This window comes from Pituophis catenifer, unplaced genomic scaffold, assembly GCF_029215685.1.
Source record: "Pituophis catenifer annectens isolate HBS135680 unplaced genomic scaffold, rPitCat1.0.hap2 SCAF_6, whole genome shotgun sequence".
Classification (NCBI taxonomy): Eukaryota; Metazoa; Chordata; class Lepidosauria; order Squamata; family Colubridae; genus Pituophis; species Pituophis catenifer.
The window spans coordinates 42,763,495-42,783,439 of record NW_027256886.1 but is presented as its reverse complement, the minus strand read 5'-3'; the positions used below and the strand labels follow the sequence as shown (position 1 = coordinate 42,783,439).

At 41.9% G+C, this 19,945-nt stretch overlaps 1 protein-coding gene across 1 annotated transcript in view; it reads right to left on the bottom strand.

Annotated features, from left to right (window-relative positions):
- The window catches only part of SLIT1 (slit guidance ligand 1), a 144,804-nt gene continuing 124,859 nt past the window's right edge, over positions 1-19,945 (bottom strand). Inside the window, exons 25-37 of the mRNA XM_070946262.1 lie at positions 14,161-14,232; positions 12,941-13,104; positions 12,179-12,303; positions 10,963-11,060; positions 6,158-6,294; positions 5,198-5,291; positions 4,859-4,996; positions 3,953-4,190; positions 3,710-3,840; positions 3,268-3,422; positions 2,426-2,714; positions 855-1,066; positions 1-239 (exon numbers count right to left, since the gene is read on the bottom strand). Coding sequence (XP_070802363.1) covers positions 1-239; positions 855-1,066; positions 2,426-2,714; positions 3,268-3,422; positions 3,710-3,840; positions 3,953-4,190; positions 4,859-4,996; positions 5,198-5,291; positions 6,158-6,294; positions 10,963-11,060; positions 12,179-12,303; positions 12,941-13,104; positions 14,161-14,232 — 2,092 coding nt within the window. The remainder of the gene's footprint in view (positions 240-854; positions 1,067-2,425; positions 2,715-3,267; positions 3,423-3,709; positions 3,841-3,952; positions 4,191-4,858; positions 4,997-5,197; positions 5,292-6,157; positions 6,295-10,962; positions 11,061-12,178; positions 12,304-12,940; positions 13,105-14,160; positions 14,233-19,945) is intronic.

Sequence of the window (19,945 nt, the reverse complement as noted above, 5' to 3'; positions counted from 1 at the left end):
CTACATGCAATGGGAACAGCCACATTTGCTAGGTTTTTCCACTTCCTCCACAAAGGATGAGCCATCGCTGCACTCAAAGGTATATTTCTTGCGCTTAAGACGCAGTCCTCCACAGCAGCCTAGTCCTGGGCATGATCCCTGGCAATCCATCCAGGACACTGGGCGTGTTGTCTGGCAAATGGCATAACCTCGCTGGACTTGATGGAAATCTCGCACAGCCTCTCCCCGACACTCTGATTCTGGGGAAAACAGAAAGGTCAGACAAAAGGATGACTTTAAGAATGTCATGATATAATAGACATTTTTATTGTCATAATCATTATCCTCATGAAATGGGGGATTCTAGCGAAGGGCATCTAAAATAATGCTCTGCTATTTGTTGTCATACTTGTTTTTGTTGAGGCTTCCAATAGTTTAGAGAGACTCAGAAAAGCACTATTTACTTATGCCTCTGCTTTCTCCAATGGAAATAGAAGATATAATTTTGTTGTCAGTAAAGAATCATTCTAGATTTTAAACACTGGGAATTGTGGCTGCATTGCTCATGTTCCTTCATTATTCAAGTCACTTATAACTACCATAGTTGGAAGAAACTGCTTACAGGGACCTCCTATGCTGCAGCTGATGTGCCAAGAAGCTTTCCTATCATCTCAGAGAAACAATATTTTCTTGCTAGAATGTTCACTTCCAGGAGGAAGTTGATTCCTGAATAAGGTTTCTATCATTCACAGAGGACTGGGTTAATATGACTTGCCAGCAAAAATGTGAACCTAACTTTTTGCACAGAAGGGAAATTCCCTTAGTGTCATTATTTATTAATGGTCAACACATATGGAAACAGAAATGTTTCTAACCTTGATCACAGAAATCCCCATCAAATCCTGAGTTGCATTCACAATAGGCCTCTCCTGCATCTGAGATCTGGCACTGACCATGAACACACTCCAGGCTCTTGCATGGGTTACGTAGTTCAAGTTCCTGGTTGCATAAGGCTCCTTTGTAACCATCTTGGCACTGGCAACTATAGGAAAGTGCATCAAGAGGCATACAGATTCCATGTTCACACCTGAAGATAAAATGAGACATTAAGCTAGGTAGATAAATAAAGCTAGGTAGATAAATAAAGCTACAATGTCCTACCTGTCAACGAGTACTTCAGCTTCAACCACAACAATACACGAACACACAATAGATACAAACTTAAAGTGAACTGCTCCAAACTCGATTGAAGAAAATATGACTTCAGTAACAGAGTTGCTAATGCCTGGAATGCACTACCAGACTCTGTGGTCTCATCCCAAAACCCCCTAAACTTTAACCTAAAACTGTCTACTGTTGACCTCACCCCATTCCTAAGAGGTCTGTAGAGAGTGTGCATAAGAGCACCAGCGTGCCTACCATCCCTGTCCTAATGTTCCCTTTAATTGTATTCATTTTATGTATTCAATTCATGCTTATACTTATATATATTATCTAATATGTACTCGACAAAATTAAATAAATAAATAAAATAAAATAGATACATGTAATTGCACTTAAGCCAGTATCACTTTTCAACTCTTCCCTACTATCTTGAATCGGAGACAATTAGTAACTTAGGGATCCATGTATGACATAAATCTTTCAGCAATGAAGATACTCTCAATACATGCTTTTTGCTCACAGCATTGTAATGAGATACCTGATTTGCAGGGATGGTTTCATGCAATGGACAGTAATATTTATCTATTTATTTGTATCCCACCTTTATTATTTTTACAAATAGCTCAAGGCAGCAAACCTATTCAACACACCTTCCTCCTATTTTTTTCTCACAGCAACAGCCCTGTGAGGTGAGTTGGGCTGAGACAAAGTGACTGGCCCAAGGTCATCCAGCTGGCTTTCATGGCTAAGGTGGGACTAGAACTCACGGTCTCCTGCTTTCTAGCCTGGTGCTTTAACCACTAGAGCAAACTGGCTCTAACAGGCCCTTGTACACTTCACTTAGTGCCAACCACATTTTCTGACCACCTGATTTTCTTTATAAATTATTCTAATTAAAACAAAATGAAATTAGAAGTTAAAATACCACAAGATAATGGAGCTACCTGTAGCATCTATTCTTTTAAAACTCATAACCAAAATGTTCCAGGTTTTGTTGACTTAACTGGTATGTGATGGCTGAAACAAGCACATTTTCTTTTCTCACACATCAAAGTCCATTATCAAAGGCTCCACTGGGAAGATAGAGCATATCCAGGATTCTTTTTTCTCCTGGATATTTTGTGACTGGCCACATATGTCAGAGCAGCTATGAATAGGCAAGATTCCTATGGCAGATGTCCTGTGAGTGTTCTCATAATTCCACATTTGCTCTCCCCCCCCCCAAAAAAAAAGATTGTATTCCCCAGATCTAGCAGAAAAGAATTTTAACATTTGTACTTACTTGTGTCCCTGGCAAGGGTTAATAATGGGCTGGTCACAATGGGGGCCAGTCCAGCCTGACTCACAGTAACAAATGGGTCCATGAGCAGTGTTGGGTTGGCAAATGCCATGCATGCAATAGAGCTTGCGGCAAGGTTCACAACCAGGAACAACTCCTGGTTTCATCTGAGTCTTAGTAAAGTCTTGTAATTCATTGTTGATGTATAAATTGCGGATACATCCATGGAAGCTGGAACCATTCAAGATTTGCCAAACTCGGAAGGCAGCAGAATTCACATCCACTGGCATGCCTGGTGAGAGAGGGCCATAGGAGCAACATCAGGCAGGGAAGAAAAAAAGAAGATCAGAGTGCTGGTGAGTAAGAACATGACTGATGGAAGGAAATAAACTCTGAAAGTCTCAGCCTCCGCTTTTCCCAAACTGATACACTTTAAACATGCTGGGACTGCAATTTAATCAACTTCATAAATTATTTGGAGCATAGCAAGTTGGAGAAGACTGGCCTAGTATATTGTAGAAAAATGTTAAAGCCAGAGGTATCAATTTAGGGAATACTGAGCCCAGACAATTACACTACTTCGTTCCACCTGCCAGTGGGCCTCTTGTCTCCTTGACTCTCTACATATTGGCCTCTGTTCTGAAAAGGAGAAAGAAAAAATTCCTTCTCTTCCTCCTTCTCCCAATTGATAGTGTATAAATGGTCCAAACTAAGAATTATTAGAACCTCCTAGTCCATATGGTAGCCTCCTTGTAAAAGTGTGGAAGTGTTGGAAAGAACTGATGCTCTCTCTGGTTTCAGCAGGATATTGCTTCCCTGTTCCCCAACAGAGATTGCAGTCCTACCCCCCACATAGAGTGGAGCCTCAGAATTCAGAGTGTGGGCCTTGCCAAAGCTATCCATGGTCATGGGATCACCTCCATCGATAGATAGGTTTACCATCCGCTCAAATGTTACCAGTTCCACTGTATGGAACTGTCCATCATTGATGGTCTCTGCACTGGGAGAAAAGAGAGAGATGGGATGAGAAAGGCTCTTGTAGACATCATTTTCATGACATCTTAACATCTACAATCTTGATCACCCAACATTCATTCAACACTCTCTTTAAAGATCATGCTCTGCTTTCTACATCAACTCTCAACATACGTTGTTGGACCCTGATCTAAACCTTAGCATCTCCCCTTCACCCCCAAAAGTCAGTGTGCAGATTGTAGGATCATGCAGACAAATTTGCTCATATTTCATCAAACTGCCCTTTGTTTGAATGAGAAATCAAAGAGCTACCTATAAAGAGCTGAGCTAGGGTAACTGCCTGGATCATAGCTGACACGCACATGGCCTTGATAAAGTTCCACTGCCATGTGGTCAGTGTCCCCGTTATACAATAGAATCCCATTATCTTCAGCTGTGGAGACCTGCAGACAACAAGGGAGTGGGAAAACAACAGATAGGAAAACCAACATTGTACCAGAAAGTAGATAATGCTTCTTTTTGGAGGGCTGGGGCAGAGACTTAAATCTCTTTTACCTGCAGAGTAATATTGGCAGTGGGCCAATTCTGTAAGTCTGTGAATTGTAGGTATGTGTCCCTATCCACAAAATTGACACTCAGTAGCTTCTCGCATTTGAGCCCTCCAAAGCCAGGAAGGCACTGGCATAAGGCACGATTGCCTAGCTCCACACAGTTGGCACCATTCTGGCACTCCACTCTCTCACAGGGACTGGACTGAAAGGAGCCATGAGATGGGATCTCACAGAGCTGACCACTAGAATGAAGCAAGCATACAACAGGGCACAAGTTAATTGCCAGAATCAGCTATTGAAATTGATACATTTTTGGAAGCAGGATGTGTTCCCTTATCATTCCAATGTTCTAAATGGATCCCTCATTTTCAGCATCTCATAAACCATCATTGGCATCACCCAGGTGTATAAATTCTATTAATATTTTCTCATAATTCAAGTAATCATATATTTTGCATCCCAGGAAATCAGATTTGTTGTTCAACTTGCTGTCTGCTATTTCCTGACTTAATAAAAATATGGTCCAACCATACTGGAAGGAGAATGCTGTGGCATCTATTTTTGGACACTGCTTCTTGAAACAAATTGGATAAGATTTCAAATAAACAGGTAGCATTGTGATCAACCTGTTGTTGAAAGCAATGAAAAATGCTACGGGATCGCCGTCTTGCAAGGGTAATGAAGCCACTCTGGAAACAACTAGTTACTAATAAGTTTGGTCACTACTTTTATGTTTTTGCAAACACTACTCCTTTTGTTACATTTCTTTCTCCTGACTATATTTCAGGCAACTGGGAAAAGGGCCAATCATCCAATAAAGGGCAAACCTCGGTCCTGAGCTTTGCAGAACACTTGGTATTTTTGTAGAAATTATGTGAATTCTGGCAATATCTCCATCTAACATCCTTACCTGAAACCACCAGTACAAAGACAGGAATAACCATTTGGTTCATCAAAACACTTGGCATTGTTCTGGCATTGGTGGTTTAGGCAGTCATTGTAGTCCACACTGCAATTATCTCCCGCATAACCAGGCATACATTCACACCTGGAAGCAGGAACAAGAATGAGATCCAGTCATTGAGAGGGCCTGGCTAGTGCTCAAAAGAACAGCAAGGAAATGGCTGAGGCAATGAATATAACTGTGTTTTTCCTAACTCCACTATACATTATTTGATACACATTCATGTCCTCCACTTGTTTTTAAATCTTTTTCTTCTCCCCAAACTCCACTCTTTCCCTCACTCACTTGGGTCCATCAAGGGAGACTCTACATATGGCATTATGCTGGCAGGGGCTGAGCTCAGGGGAACATACATCCATCGGCTGTTCACAATATGTCCCTGTGGGAAAAATACAGAGATAAGGTAGAAGCATAACAAATAGTGTCTCTCCTTGAATTTGCCTCATTCTGCCCCAAAGAAATGGTACATAGAAAGGAGGAAAGCCCATATTTGACCTCAAGAATCCCTATTTGCATTATAGCATTAGTGAACAAAAACATGCTAAAATATTGCTAAAATGTTTGCCTTTTGGACCTATGAGATGGAAACATTCAGTCATTCAAAAGCTGAAATATCCCTGATCCTTCTTATGTTAGCCAATTCAGGACTTGCATTTTTTTTCAGGATAGCTATGCACAATAAGTAAATTCTGTGACATTAAAATAAACAGATGTTTTTTTTTTCTATTATGCAGAAACCATTCAACTTTTTGAGGTCATGCAAGGAGCTACACATTATACATAAGTATTTTGACTATTAGGCCAGAAAGCCTACTCACTCCTTTCCCTTCCTCTTCCAAATGTCAAATTTAGTAAGATACCAGCCAACAGAAAATATCTCCACTGTCTATAGCAATTCTGAAGAATTAATCATGAGGAGAATGAAGCAGCTTATCTTTTCACTAGCTGTTTTCTGCACTTAAGAAAAGGTAAAAACAAACATTTGCCAAAATAGGATACATTTAACATAATTATCCAATATAATCCTCTCAATTTATAAGAAGGGCTGGATAATAAAATCATATTAGTATGAAGGGATGGATAATAAAATCATATTAGTAGTCTGGATATGGACCTCCCCATTCCCAACACCATATAAGGTTACTTTAGACACTATGACAATTTTGCTCTCTTCAGAAATAAAAGCAGAAGCTCTGTAACCCCTCCTCCCCCACTATAAGCAGTAGCTTACAATTGAAGTCATACCTGTATAGAAGGGTAGGCACAAGCATGTGTGGTTAGAGGACCCATTAACACATGTGCCCCCATTCTTGCAACTGTTGTCGCAACTATTCGTCTTCAGATTACATCTTGGACCTTCAAATCCATCTACACAAGCACATCTATTAATAAGGAAAATAAGAGCTATTTGATACTTTGAAACATTTTCTTTTAGGCTTTTCTAGAATTTATACCCTTATCTAAATTTTAAGAAAGATGAAAAATAGGGATGCTACTTCTTTTTTGAAACTGGGTTCAGTATCTTCATAATTCTCAGTGTTCCATCTTGTTATCCATCTTATGCACCAAGCATTTTGGCCTCCAACTGCAGGAGATAGTTGCACCACTCCAGAAGGCCCTGAACTGAAAACGAGCTAAAGCTGCTTTAAGTACTGGGACAGATGGAATGGCATCCTACTGCGGTCTTCGATGTTAGCACCAAAAAGAAAAAGCAGAGCCTTTGGAAAGAACTAGAGAAAAGCACAAATGTGAGAATCCTGATCCTGAGTTATTTTTCAATTACAATTAAAACTTGGACCACATGTTTTCTGAATAGTTTTTATCCCAGAGCTATAATTGCACTCAACAATGAACTCAAGGGCCACCATCAATGAGCTGTTGGACAGAATAATAATAATAATAATAATAATAATAATAATAATAATAACAACAACAACAACAACAACAACAACAACAACAACAACAACTTTATTTCTATACCGCCCTTCTCCCGAAGGACTCAGGGCGGTGTACAGCTTATTTAAAAACACAAGACAAACATCAATTTAAAATTTAAAATTATTAAATAAATTTGGCTCCATTTAAAACCCCAGAAATTTAAAATACCCCAATTTAAAATTATCATGTCGATAGCCCGGCCTGGCGGAACAACAGGGTCTTCAGTACACAGCGAAATACCCGGAGGTCGGGGATCTTACGTATTTCCGGGGGCAGTTCATTCCACAGGGCTGGGGCTCCCACAGAGAAGGCTCTCCCCCTGGGTGTCGCCAGCCGACATAACTTGGCTGATGGCACCCTGAGGAGACCCTCTCTGTGGGAGCGAACTGGCCGGTGGGAGGCTATTGGTGGCAGAAGTCGCTCTCGAAGGTAGCCGGGTCCTATGCCATGGAGCGCTTTAAAGGTGGTAACCAGCACCTTGAATCGCACCCGGAAGACCACTGGGAGCCAGTGCAGCTCGCGCAGGAGGGGTGTCACATGGGCACAACGAGTTGCGCCCATAACCACCCACGCGGCCGCATTCTGGACCAGTTGGAGCCTCTGAGTGCTCTTCAAGGGGAGCCCCATGTAGAGAGCATTACAATAGTCCAGCCGGGAGGTGACAAGGGCGTGAGTGACCGTGCGCAAGGCATCCCGGTCCAGAAAGGGCTTCAACTGGCGAATCAGGCAAACCTGATAAAAGGCCCCCCTGGCCACGGCCGTCATATGCTCTTCTAAAGACAGCCGTGCATCCAGGAGGACACCCAGATTGCGAGCCCTCTCTGTGGGGGGCAAAGATTCACCCCCAATAGTCAGCGATGGCACCTGCTGACTATATCGGGACGCCGGAAGCCACAGCCACTCAGTCTTGGAGGGGTTGAGTCTGAGTCTGTTCCTTCCCATCCAGACCCGCACAGCCTCCAGGCAGCGAGACATCACATTAAGGGCATAGTTAGGGTGGTCTGGGGTGGAGATGTACCGCTGAGTATCATCAGCGTACAGATGACACTTCACCCCAAAACCATGGATGATCTCACCCAGCGGCTTCACATAAATGTTGAACAGAAGGGGCGAGAGGACCGACCCTTGCAGCACTCCCCATGCGAGGTGCCTCGAGGTCGACCTCTGCCCCCCTGCCAACACAAACTGCGAGCAGTTGGAGAGGAAGGAGAACCACCGCAAAACGGTGCCCCCTATTCCTAACCCCCTCAACCGCTGCAGCATGATACCATGGTCGATGGTATCAAAAGCCGCTGAGAGATCTAATAGGACTAGGACAGAGGAGCAACCCCTGTCCCGAGCCCTCCAGAGATCATCCACCAACGCGACCAATGCCGTTTCTGTGCTGTACCCCTGCCTGAAACCTGACTGGCACGGGTCCAGATAGATAGCTTCATCCAGGTGTCGGGGAAGCTGTCGTGCCACCATGCTCTCAACAACCTTCGCCACAAAACGAAGGTTGGAGACCGGACGGTAGTTGGCTAATTCAGCCGGGTCCAGGGAAGGCTTCTTGAGGAGGGGCCTCACCACCGTCTCTTTCAAGGCGGCAGGAAAGGCACCCTCACTCAAAGAAGCAGTTATAATCCCCGGGAGCCAGCCTCGTGTAACCTCCTGGGAGGCCAGTACCAAGCAGGAGGGACACGGTCCAATAAACACATGGCGGCACTAATCTTACCCAGAACCCTGTCCACATCCTTGGGAGCCACAGGATCAAACTCCTCCCAGATAATATTCTCAAGACCTATCCTCGTCTCCTCCCCTGGACTCATCCAATCGGAGTCCAAGCCATCCCGAATCCGAGCGACTTTATCATGCAGGAATTGCACAAAATCCTCAGCAAGACCCTGCAAGGGATCTTCCCACACTCCCCCCCCGAAGAAGGGAGTGGGTCACCCTAAACAGGGTGGCTGGGCGGTTCTCTGCAGATGCGATAAGAGCGGAAAAATGGTTAGATTTTGCCGCTTTTATCACCATTAGGTAGGTCTTGATATAAGACCTCACCTGTGTCCGGTCGGAATCGGATTGACTAGTCCTCCAAATGCTCTCTGGGGGCCTTTTCCGATGCTTCATCTGTCTCAGCTCCTCAGAGAACCAAGGAGCCAATTGAGATCGGCACTGGGTCAGAGGCCACAAAGGCACGACGCGATCCAAAGCTCCAGCGGCCGCACTCTCCCAGGCGGCCACCAGCTCTTCAGTCGAGTCGTGTGTCAGAGTCTCAGGAAATGGCCCAAGCTCTGTCAGGAACCTTTCGGGATCCATCAGGTGCCTGGGACGGAACCATCTGGTCGGTTCCGTCTCCCTGCGGCGGGGGGAAGCGATAGGAAAATCCAAGCGAAGGAGCGAATGATCTGTCCATGACAAGGGTTTAATGTCTAGTTCCCCTCTACCAAGATCATTCAACCACTGACCAGAGACAAAAATCAAGTCCAGAGTGTGTCCCCCTATGTGAGTGGGGCCTTGAACTAATTGGGTCAGGTCCATGGCCATCATGGAAGCCATGAACTGCCGAGCCACCTCTGACGCCTCACCCACGGATTACTTGGGTCTGTTGTGTGGATGTTTGGATGGTTTAGCGGTGGGGAATTTGTGGAGGGTGGGAGTGTGTTTGGGAATTGTTATGTGTGTTGGACCTGGTCTTTGGATGTTAAGCGAATTTCGTTGTATGGGTATACTGTGTATACACGTACAATGACAATAAAGTTGTTGTTGTTGTTGTTGTTGTTATTATTATCCGAGGTGGCGCAGTGGTTAGAGTGCAGTACTGCAGCTACTTCAGCTGACTGCTAGTTCAACAGATCAGCGGATCAAATCTCACCAGCTCAAGGTTGACTCAGCCTTCCATCCTTCCAAGGTGGGTAAAATGAGGACCCAGATTGTTATGGGGCAATATGCTATTTAGTATACTGTCTTTGGTGTAAGCCACCCAGAGTCCTCGGAGAGTGGGCGGCATAGAAATATGACTAATAAAAATAATAATAATAATAAATTATTATTCAGTTAACTTCCTTAAATCTATTCCAACGCAGGGGAAGTTGTAGATTATTATTTTAACTATTTCTTAAGTTTTCAAAGCAACCTCCGTAGCTGTGTTTGAGGACTATACGTGGTACTTCTTGAGGCAATCCTATTTGAACCACACGTATAATAATGGAAATTCATAGAATACACTAATTTATATATGAGACACCTTCAAACAGATACACATTCATGTAAAGTAGAGGAGAATATTGTAGATGAAGGTTGTGAGATATTGTGAGTTGCATAATATGGTGGCATTTGCATTTCTATTGCATGGACTTTAGAGGAAGAAGCAAAGACAGAAAAAAACTGATGACCTTGCCTAACAAAGGCAGGGAGTTGTCAGCTCTGATGCCCTTGATCAAAACATTCATGTTCCTTCTTGCTATCTTTCTACAAAGGGATAATAACGAGTGGCATGTGTAGGGAAAAATCTTTGTTATTCCCAAGGGACATTATGTGCTGGCTTTTAAAGATGCTATGTTGATATGGTGATATGATGAAAAGCCATTTAGCAGTTTAGCAAATTGAATGTACAGATCGGATAGGGCCCCCATTTTTTCTCTGCTGCATGCAGTTTATTTCAAGCTACTAATTATGGTATGTTTCCCAGAAAGCCACCCACACTGTATTCTGAGGAGGAGAATGGGAGGGTACACATCAAGGTTCAGAGTATCAAAAAACTGAAACAGTTGGTAATCCATTGGGATACATGTATTCCAGTGGCTTTTCTCCCAAATCCCAAGCCATAGTTATAGAAATAAATTGCCTACAGAATCAGACCATGTACCAATAACCTCTCCTGTCCCCTAAGTCATGGAGTGCAAGTATATATGATTAACACTGAATAAACACTTCCCAATACTTTTCAGGGTCTATTTCTGGCTTAAGGGAGAAAATGGAACTGGATTTATTTTAGTTTGACATCTGGCAATTTTGTAATAGGTTTCTGCCAGGGTTCTTGGCAGATAATGTATTGCAGCTAACCAAGATTTTTTTTTTTTCCCATTTTAGGTCAGAGACTCTTTCTGAAATCTTGAACTGCCACCACTCACTTAAAGCTGGCTCCATCTCCTTCTTGAGACAGGCAGGTCCCACCATTCTCACAGGGTCTGTCGGAGCAACCATCAACAGATAGGTCGCAGTATTTGCCCTGAGATAAGGAAATAAAATGAAACAATCACACTTTAAATCTCCAACCTTGGCAACTTTAAGACTTCTGGACTTCAACTCCCATTGCTGGCTGAGGAACTCTGGGAGTTGAAGTCCACAAGTCTTAAAGTTGCCAAGGTTGGAAACCCCTGCTTTAAATGGAAAAGTTCTGCCCAAAACAAGTTCTGAAAACCAATTACTTGCTCACCAACCATCTATGTACAGTGAAACAAGACTAACTTGTTATATATAAAATTTCCTGAATTTTTAAATTATTTTTCTTAACAGAAATAGCTCTCCTCGTTTCTTTCTTCTTCTTTTTTTGTTTTTTTGCTCAATGTCAAAGGAACAATTGGTTGTGTTCACAGAACATGTTTAACTTCACTACTGAACTGACCCATTTTCTGAGTTTGTACAATGCAGGTAGACCTCAATTTATGACCACAATTGAGCCCAACATTTCTGTTGCTAAGCGAGACAGTTATTAAGTGAATGTTGCCCCATTTTACGATCTTTATTGCCACAGTTGTTAAGTGAGTCACTGCAGTTGTTGGTAGCATGGCTGTTAAGTGAATCTGGTTTCCCCATTGACTTTTCTTGTTGAGTCATAAAAGATTATTACATAACCTGGAACACTATAACTGTCATAAATATGAATCAGTTGCCAAGATCTGAATTTTGATCACATGACCACGGGCAAGCTGCAACAGCTGAAGGTGTGGAAAGTGAACATAAATTGCCTTTTTCAGTGCTGTTGTAACTTCGAACAGTCACCAAACAAACTGTTGTAAATCGAGGACAATCTACACTGAAACATAAAATAATCCAGAGTATTGCACAACATTCAAAGCCACAAAAAGGCAAACCTCAGCATTTTGTATGAATGAACTTATGTCTTTCATTAACCTGGTTAAAAGTGTTGTGGGAACACAGCATTTCCCATGTAGAAGTTTACCACCCAGTCTAACATTTTATATATATCTTTTTGAATCCATGTAGGTTTCACTTCTTAAATTTGTCAGCTGTCTGAGGCTTGGCAAGATATGACTTTAAATAGGCAGCAAACCCACTCCCTTTTTTTCCTAGGTGACCCACCCACCTGCCTTTCACCATACTTACCTTATAACCACTGGGACAGACACAGTGATAGGAGCCCAGAGGATCTCTTTGACAACTGCCCCTGTTTTGGCAGGGATTGGAGAGACAGGGGTTACACTTGGCCTGGATGACCGGTAAGGGAGGCCCTACATAGATGGAAAAAGACATTGCATGAATAAGACTAAGGAAATATAGCTGAAATAACTAAAGACACATTTCTTATATCTGACTATAAAGATTGTGTGCTTCCTGATCAGTATCTCTTCAAAGGAATTGCCGTTTTCCCAACAGCTGAAACCATGGGGTCTCTGACAAATTTGTGTATATACCATGTTTCCCTGAAAATAAGGCCCTGTCTTATATTTTTTTTGAACCCTGAAATAAGTTCTTGGCCTAATTGCCATGCGCTCAAAAGCCCGATTGGGCTTATTATCAGGGGATGTCTTATTTTGGGGAAAACAGGGTATATACATTAAAAAGTGGATAATGGCTGAAAAGAACACCCATTCACCTATTCCTAGGCATAATACTGAGTCCTGGTGTTAAAATAGTTTAATTTTCTGCAAAGCAAGCAGGGTCCCCCCCCCCCAATTTCTTTCATAGGAATAGTTTTCACAGGAAAAAGTAAAAGAACTTTTCAAAGAATTCTACATTGGTGTGACATACACTGAAGAAAGGGCTCAGACTCTAGGCCTGTTATGAGATAACATAACTTATGTTATGTTATGTTAGGGATTCTGGAAATTATAATCTCATTATATCTATAAGGCTTCTGTATCTTACCCTGGCATTCAAACTTCTTAGCTGGAGTTGTGAGCAGAAGTTTGCCTTCCATATCCGCAGGACCAGCACAACGGGCAATGCCAGGTTCTTTGTAGCCAGTTTTGACCCAGCTTGAGAGCCAGCGCATGTGGCAATCACAATACAGGGGGTTGGCACCAATTGCTCTGCACAGCGGAAAGAATCATAAAGTCTATATAATTATTCAAAGTACAAGAACCAAGTACAAGTACCTTTTATCTGGTCACTCTGCAGAAATGCCTCTAGATGTCCTAGAACTGATTAATAATCCAATTTTTACTTCCATTTGTTTTTAAATGCAACATTGTTGCATTTCGAATAGTCTCTATTTTCAGCATTTTATTTGATGTCTTAATACTTGATGCTAAATCTGCTACTGTAAATTCCCCAAGTAAAATATTGCATGCTCATTTCACTCATACTCTGACGTTACAGATACTGTGCAATGAATGTAAATTGAGAGTGTGTGTAGAATTTTCTCCTCCTCCAAAGATAGCGCTCATAAATATGTCTAAAAAGATATATACATTCTTAAGGAATAATATCCTAGCCAATTACCAGAAAAAAACCCTATGAACTCAAGATTAAGATCATTGCCAGTTGTATTAACCTTTGTAATTGGGACTATTGTGGTACTTTAAAGTTTTGAGGTATGTTCAACCAACACACTTAAGTGATGTCTTACTGAATAAACACACTTGCTTGGCTTCTCTCAACACACTAAGTTCTAACTTATAAATCACAGTTTGCTAAGTCATGTGTTAACCCGGCCTCAATCTAGAAGTCTTTGTCTTTTATTCTTCTGAACTGCAGCAGAAGACTTCATACACATTCCAATTTCTTGGGAGGAAAGAGGGTTCAAGGGCTAATTTTCCTTGTAAGCACACAATGGAGTATTAAGTTAAGCTGCTAACTGATTATGCCAGATGCCAGAAGGAACTTCAACGCATTTCAGCAAAGCACACTTCTTATCACTACAGAACTAATGAGAACACTGCTACCTACAAAATTTCTGGAAGTACTTTGTCCAGGAAAGTTATTACCTAAGACATGTGCCTAGCATCTTTGCACAGCTGAATGAACAAAAATAAATAAATGGTGCTTTCTTCTTTGTATCTCCAAGCACCATCCTAAAAAAATGCTAAAAAACCCTATTTGGAATAAAAGGAACAAATGCTTACATTAATGATACAGATACTCACAGATGAGATAGGGAGGTAACATCAGCAAAGATCCCTTCAGGGAGCGTGGAGATATCATTTCCATGAAGAGACCTGAATGAAAATACAGACAATTGTTCTTATGCTCAAACAAAAGCTCCAATTATGGAGAGGAAGAAATAGAGCCTAATTTTTCATGTTGTGATTTTCCGTTGTCTACTATCTTTAGAAGGCTACATTTTGTGCAATTAGTCATAGTAAAACTAATGGGATGCTAAGAATTCAGGATTCCTAGACACATAAGCTGTGGTGGTGCAGTGGTTAGAATGCAGTATTGTAGGCTGATTCTGTTCACTTCCAGGAGTTTGATCCTGACCAGCTGAAGGTTGATTCAGCCTTTCATGCTTTTGAGCTCAGTAAAATGAGAACCCATATAGTTGGGGGCAATATGCTGACTCTGTAAACCTCAAAGAAAGACAAAGGAAGGAAGGAAGGAAGGAAGGAAGGAAGGAAGGAAGGAAGGAAGGAAGGAAGGAAGGAAGGAAGGAAGAAGAGGAAGAAGAAGAAAAAGAAAAAAATTAGCTAGACCCAGTTCCCAAAATACTGTTCTGTTCTGTTCTGTTCTGTTCTGTTCTGTTCTGTTCTGTTCTGTTCTGTTCTGTTCTGTTCTGTTCTACAGGCAGGTCAATCCTCCACTGGCTCTCACCCATACCAGAGGAAGACCAACCCTGCCACACCAATGGGTCTCTCAGGTTGAATTATGCTCGCATGGGATCCCCATTCAGCCAGTTCCCACAGGGTCCTGCCTCAGATATCCCAGCTGTGATCAACTCCGCCACTCCAGCTGCCAATTGCTCAGTCCACAGTCCTCCCTCATTCCAATCATAACCTCACCATGTCTCACAGGCCTCCCAATGCTTGCCATTTCTCCTTGGGCATTTGCCTTTTGCTGCTACTCCCACTTCCTGCAAAAGCCCCAACCTACTAACTACTGCACCCCAGCTTCTTTTAACATGCTGTTTGTGATTTTAATCAAGGTGTATGACCAGTTTCTCCTATACCCAATGTCCTTTTAGGAACTGTTCAAGGAGAGAGAAGCCTTTACCTATCCTTTTTTTCTTTCTGTTAATTGTATTTAATTTATAGTTAAAGTTTGCCATGTTGTTTTATAATTTTTAGACACTCCTGAGCTTTGATATCACACTGATTACTTTCCCATGACCCTCAGTCACTTATATTCCAAGAGAGGATTGTGTCTCTGGTATGGAATGGCTTCTAGGTCTACCTGGAAGATGGGCCAACATTATCTTTAATCAAACAATGTTAGCCCATTTTTACCTAGGCTAAGGCAACATTGGAGTTGCTTGCCCATTTGCTGAAATCTGGCGATCACATCCACCATCCATGAATCTCAAAGAAAATAACTATCCAGTGCCAGTTCTTTCCAGGTACTAACAGCCCCCCCCCCAACAACTCTTAAGGTCATAAAGTGTGAAATGTGAAGGGTGTACACAACCCTTGCTGGGAAAATGATCAAGCTAGGTGAAGATGAGATTTATATCCTCCATTCCTCTCCTCTGAATGACACTTTCTGCATTGAATTCAGAGCCTCCAACACTTCCCAAGGCTGCCAAGAATTTTTCTCAAGAATTCGGTCTCATTTTGCACAATAGAAACAGGTTTATAAGATTACTAGCTTAATTGATTCTGCCCTCTTGTCCCTTGGGGAATTCATGTATTGCTTTGTTTTACTGCAATTGGTAATGGAGCTATATCTGTTTATACCACTAGGATGTTAGTACTGACTTTACAGATATGCACACCTAGGCTCCTTATTTGCAGAAAGCACACACATGAATCATTATCCCAAGATGGAAGGAGAATTGTGAGTTTGTGTTACTTACTCTGGTGTGATCCTATCTGACAGCTAATTTCTGGATGTATCCTCAATATGGGAAATTTCTTAAAATGATACCTACTCTGAAAACTCATAATATTGAGTTTCTATTAAGAAGAAATGTAAACTTGGCCTTGAGAATGGAGAAACAATGACTAAACCACCAAGGAACTTTCAGAAAAGATTAATCAGCCCTGAGAAAAAAGGAGAGCATAAATAACCCAACTCTCAAAATAGCTTGATCTTGTTTGTGTAAGATGGGGCACAGAGAAACCGAGAGGCTTTCAAGATTCTGCTATTTTACCCTACAGTATTATATGAATTCCTGGAATCTCTTCTGTGCCCAATTAATTGATCTTGTCTTCTTTAAAGGCCTGGCAATCTTGAAAGCCTTTCTCTCTCATCAGAAAGACAGATGCTTAACAGGGCCCCTGAAAAAAAATTAAGAAGAGTTTATATGGCAAATAACAGCAGATAATATTCCTATGTTGTTGTTTTTTGTTTTGTTTTGTTTGCTGATGCAGAAATACAATTTTACACTTTAGACTTCGGCACAACTAACTTCATAGATGACACTACAATGTGTTAATTTGCATTTCCCGTGTAGTTATTACAGAACCCTTTGTTAGTCAGAATGGGAAAACTCCGCATGGCCAGCTTGATACGGCCAACACACCACCAGCAGCTTGCCACCGCCAATTCACTGCAGGACAACTCCATACGGCCAACTCTCTGTGGGGACAACCACCATGGCTGGCCAGAGGGAGAGCCATTTGGTGGGCAGAGAGCAGAGCGGCAGTGGTGGCTGGAGGCTTCCCATTTTCACACACACACCTTTCATCACCACCACTACCACTACACCAAGATCTGGCCCAAAGAGGCCGGGGACAGGGGTGACAGGCAGTTGGCAGGAAGGTGACGGCAGCTGGGGTGTGTGTGTCCAATTTTCACATACAACCCCTCTTCCCTGACGCTGTGCCTGCAACCATTCTGAACTCCAGGCCAAAGAGACTAGGGACAACAGTGGTGGTGGCCAAGACAGGCAGTGGTGCGTGTGTGTGAAAATGGGTCACCTCCGTTATTGTCCTGCTGTGACTTGACGGCAGTGATTTGGCAGAAGTGACTTGGTGATGGTGAGCTGACAGAATGAGCTGACTGTGCCAAACTGGCTGTGCTGAGTTGTACTAAAGCCCTTTTAGTTGAGACAATTGAAGGACAATTTCTTTTAGGTGTAGTATTCTCAAATTGAAAATAAATAATAATACAGAATTTTTGCCACTCTATATCACATTTTCCTTACATGTTCCTATACTCAGCATAGACTGGCTATAATTCAAAATCCAACTATCCATTAGATGCAGGAAGCAATTTCTCTCCTCTCTCACAAGTATCAACAGTCCCATTTACAGACATGCCACTCTTTTCCTTCTCTCCCTCCTATGCCAGCCTGAATTGCCTCCCTTCCCAGAAAAGTACCTGATTTTCTTGTTGTTTTGGTGAAAGAGGAAGTAGCTGCCTTGCCTCCTCATTGGGTGTGTGACTGTAGCGTCAACTTAAAACCTGATGCCCCACAAGATGGCAGATGCCCCACAAAAGATAATAGCCTCTGTCTATGAAAGAGTTAATCACTTTAGAACAGTCTCTGGGTGAAAATCTGAAGAAAGGATTTATTTACCCTTCTACATATCCAACGTCTGCCAATGTTTCTTATAAAAAGATAATTCCTTGAGAATTGTACACAATTACAGACTTCTGAATTCTGTAACCATTAGCAACCACTATGCAATGCCTCTTATTTCAGATCTGCCGAATCACTCTCGGAAGGCAGGCATTTTCACTAAATTGGACTTAAGAGGAGATTACAGTTTGATCTGAATGGAAGAGGGCCATGGAAATTTAACAGCTGTTTTCCTGTTAAAATTCAGATGACATCCTGATTTTTTTTCAGAAGACCCACTCTAACACCAATCAACTTTTGAAGAAAGAAATTTAAATGCTGTACTCAAGAGCACCCTGAAAAATCTCTTTTGATCCCTAGCGCTACTCAGGCATCCAGAACCCACCCACTCCTTAGCTGTGGAAATTGATGCCTTAGAATCGGCTTCGAGAGCTGTTCTCTTGCAGGTTTTGACAAAGGAAGGGGAGGAATTTTTTTTTTTTTTACCGTTCACCTTATTCTTCCTGACTGAAAGAAACAATGATATTTTCAAGTAAAGATCTGTGGGCCACAAAACCAATATTCCAACAGTGGAGGTATTTCTTGGAGGGAGCAGGCCACCAAGAGTGTGGAGCAACTGCAGAAGGCTCAGACACTTGCTCCATGTCAGATCAGGCGCACATATTTTCTCCCCATTTTTTGGGTCAACTGTGTTTCTAGTTCATATAAAAAGCTGTTACGTGCACTCTCATGCAAGATTAAATATGATATTCCCTGGTCATCTCTGCCACCATGATCTGACTGATGGATACTCCTTTCACAACGCTCTTTTATATCTTCCTCTTCCTCTCAAGGAATAAATATTACAACTTTACCATGATAATAAAGCTGTGGTAGGTGTGGTGAGTGTTCAAAACATTGCATTAGAATCCGAATGAAAGAGTCAAATGTCAAAGACAATGCTTCATCCTGTCATGCCTGCGGCTGGGCAAAGACTGGGCTTAGTAAGTCAGCTAGTTTGTTCCAGCTGCTCCCCTTCCATCCTACACTATGGGATATAGTTTCCCTGGATTTTATTATTGATCTTTGTGCTGTAAAAAAAGTAACACGACCTTTTTGGTGCTAATCTCATCATTCATAATCTAATGGATAACTGGAAAACATAGACATTTACTATTTACTAATAGTTCTCAATTTACAACCAGTCACTTAGCAACAGTTTGAAGTTACAATGGACCCCCTTCCCCCAAAAACTACTTTTGACCTGGTTCCAAAGTTCCAATATTCAAGTTCCCCTTCATGGTCACATGACCATATTTTGGGCACTTGGCAACCAACCTGCATTTATGGCTATTTGCAGTGCCCTGTGAGAAAATAATACCCCATAACAAACAATGAGTTGCACTTGCTTTACGACCATTGCATTCACTTAATCACTGCTCCAAAAAGGGTAATAAAAGCGGGTCTGATGATTATGTGATGGTCTGCTTTACAACCATCACAACTTATGACTGATTATAATTGCACAGTTTAATTATGCTCATAACTCGAGAACTACTTGTATTTACACTACAGAATAATTAAATTACAGGTAGTCCTCAACTTATTGTGACCACAATTGAGCCCAAAATTTCTGTTGCTAAGTGAAATATTTGTTAAGTGAGTTTTGCCCCAGTTTATGACCTTTCTTGCCACCGTTAAGTGAATCACTCCAGTTTTTAAGTTAGTGGCAAAGTTGTTAAATGAATCCAACTTCCCCATTGACTTTGCTTGTCAAAAGATCGCTAAAGGTTATCACATGACACCTGGATACTGCAACCATCATAAAGATGAGTCAATTGCCAAGCATCTGAATTTTCATCATGTGACCATAGGGATGCTCCAAGGGTCATAGGTGTGGAAAAATTTTCAGTGCCATTGTAACTTTGAATGGTCACTAAATGAACTGTTGTAAATCAAGGACTACCTGTACTGCCTCTTGCAGAATATGCCTATTGCTCATTGCATTCCTCCATCAGCATGCCATCTTTTCTACCAGTCAAGCACTGGATTTCAAAGCACAATTTAGAAATGAAGGAACAAGAAATTGAATTATAAGGGTTCACATGAGTGGAGTTTACAGAGATGCAGTACAGTCTGAACTCCAAAAGGAGGGATTGAAGTATAAAAAATGGTATTAGCTAGAGTCTAAGCAGATCACCCATAACCACCCCAGTCCATTCACCTCTCCTGGGCCCCTTAGAGAAGCAATAAAAATGCTAGTAAAGCCATAA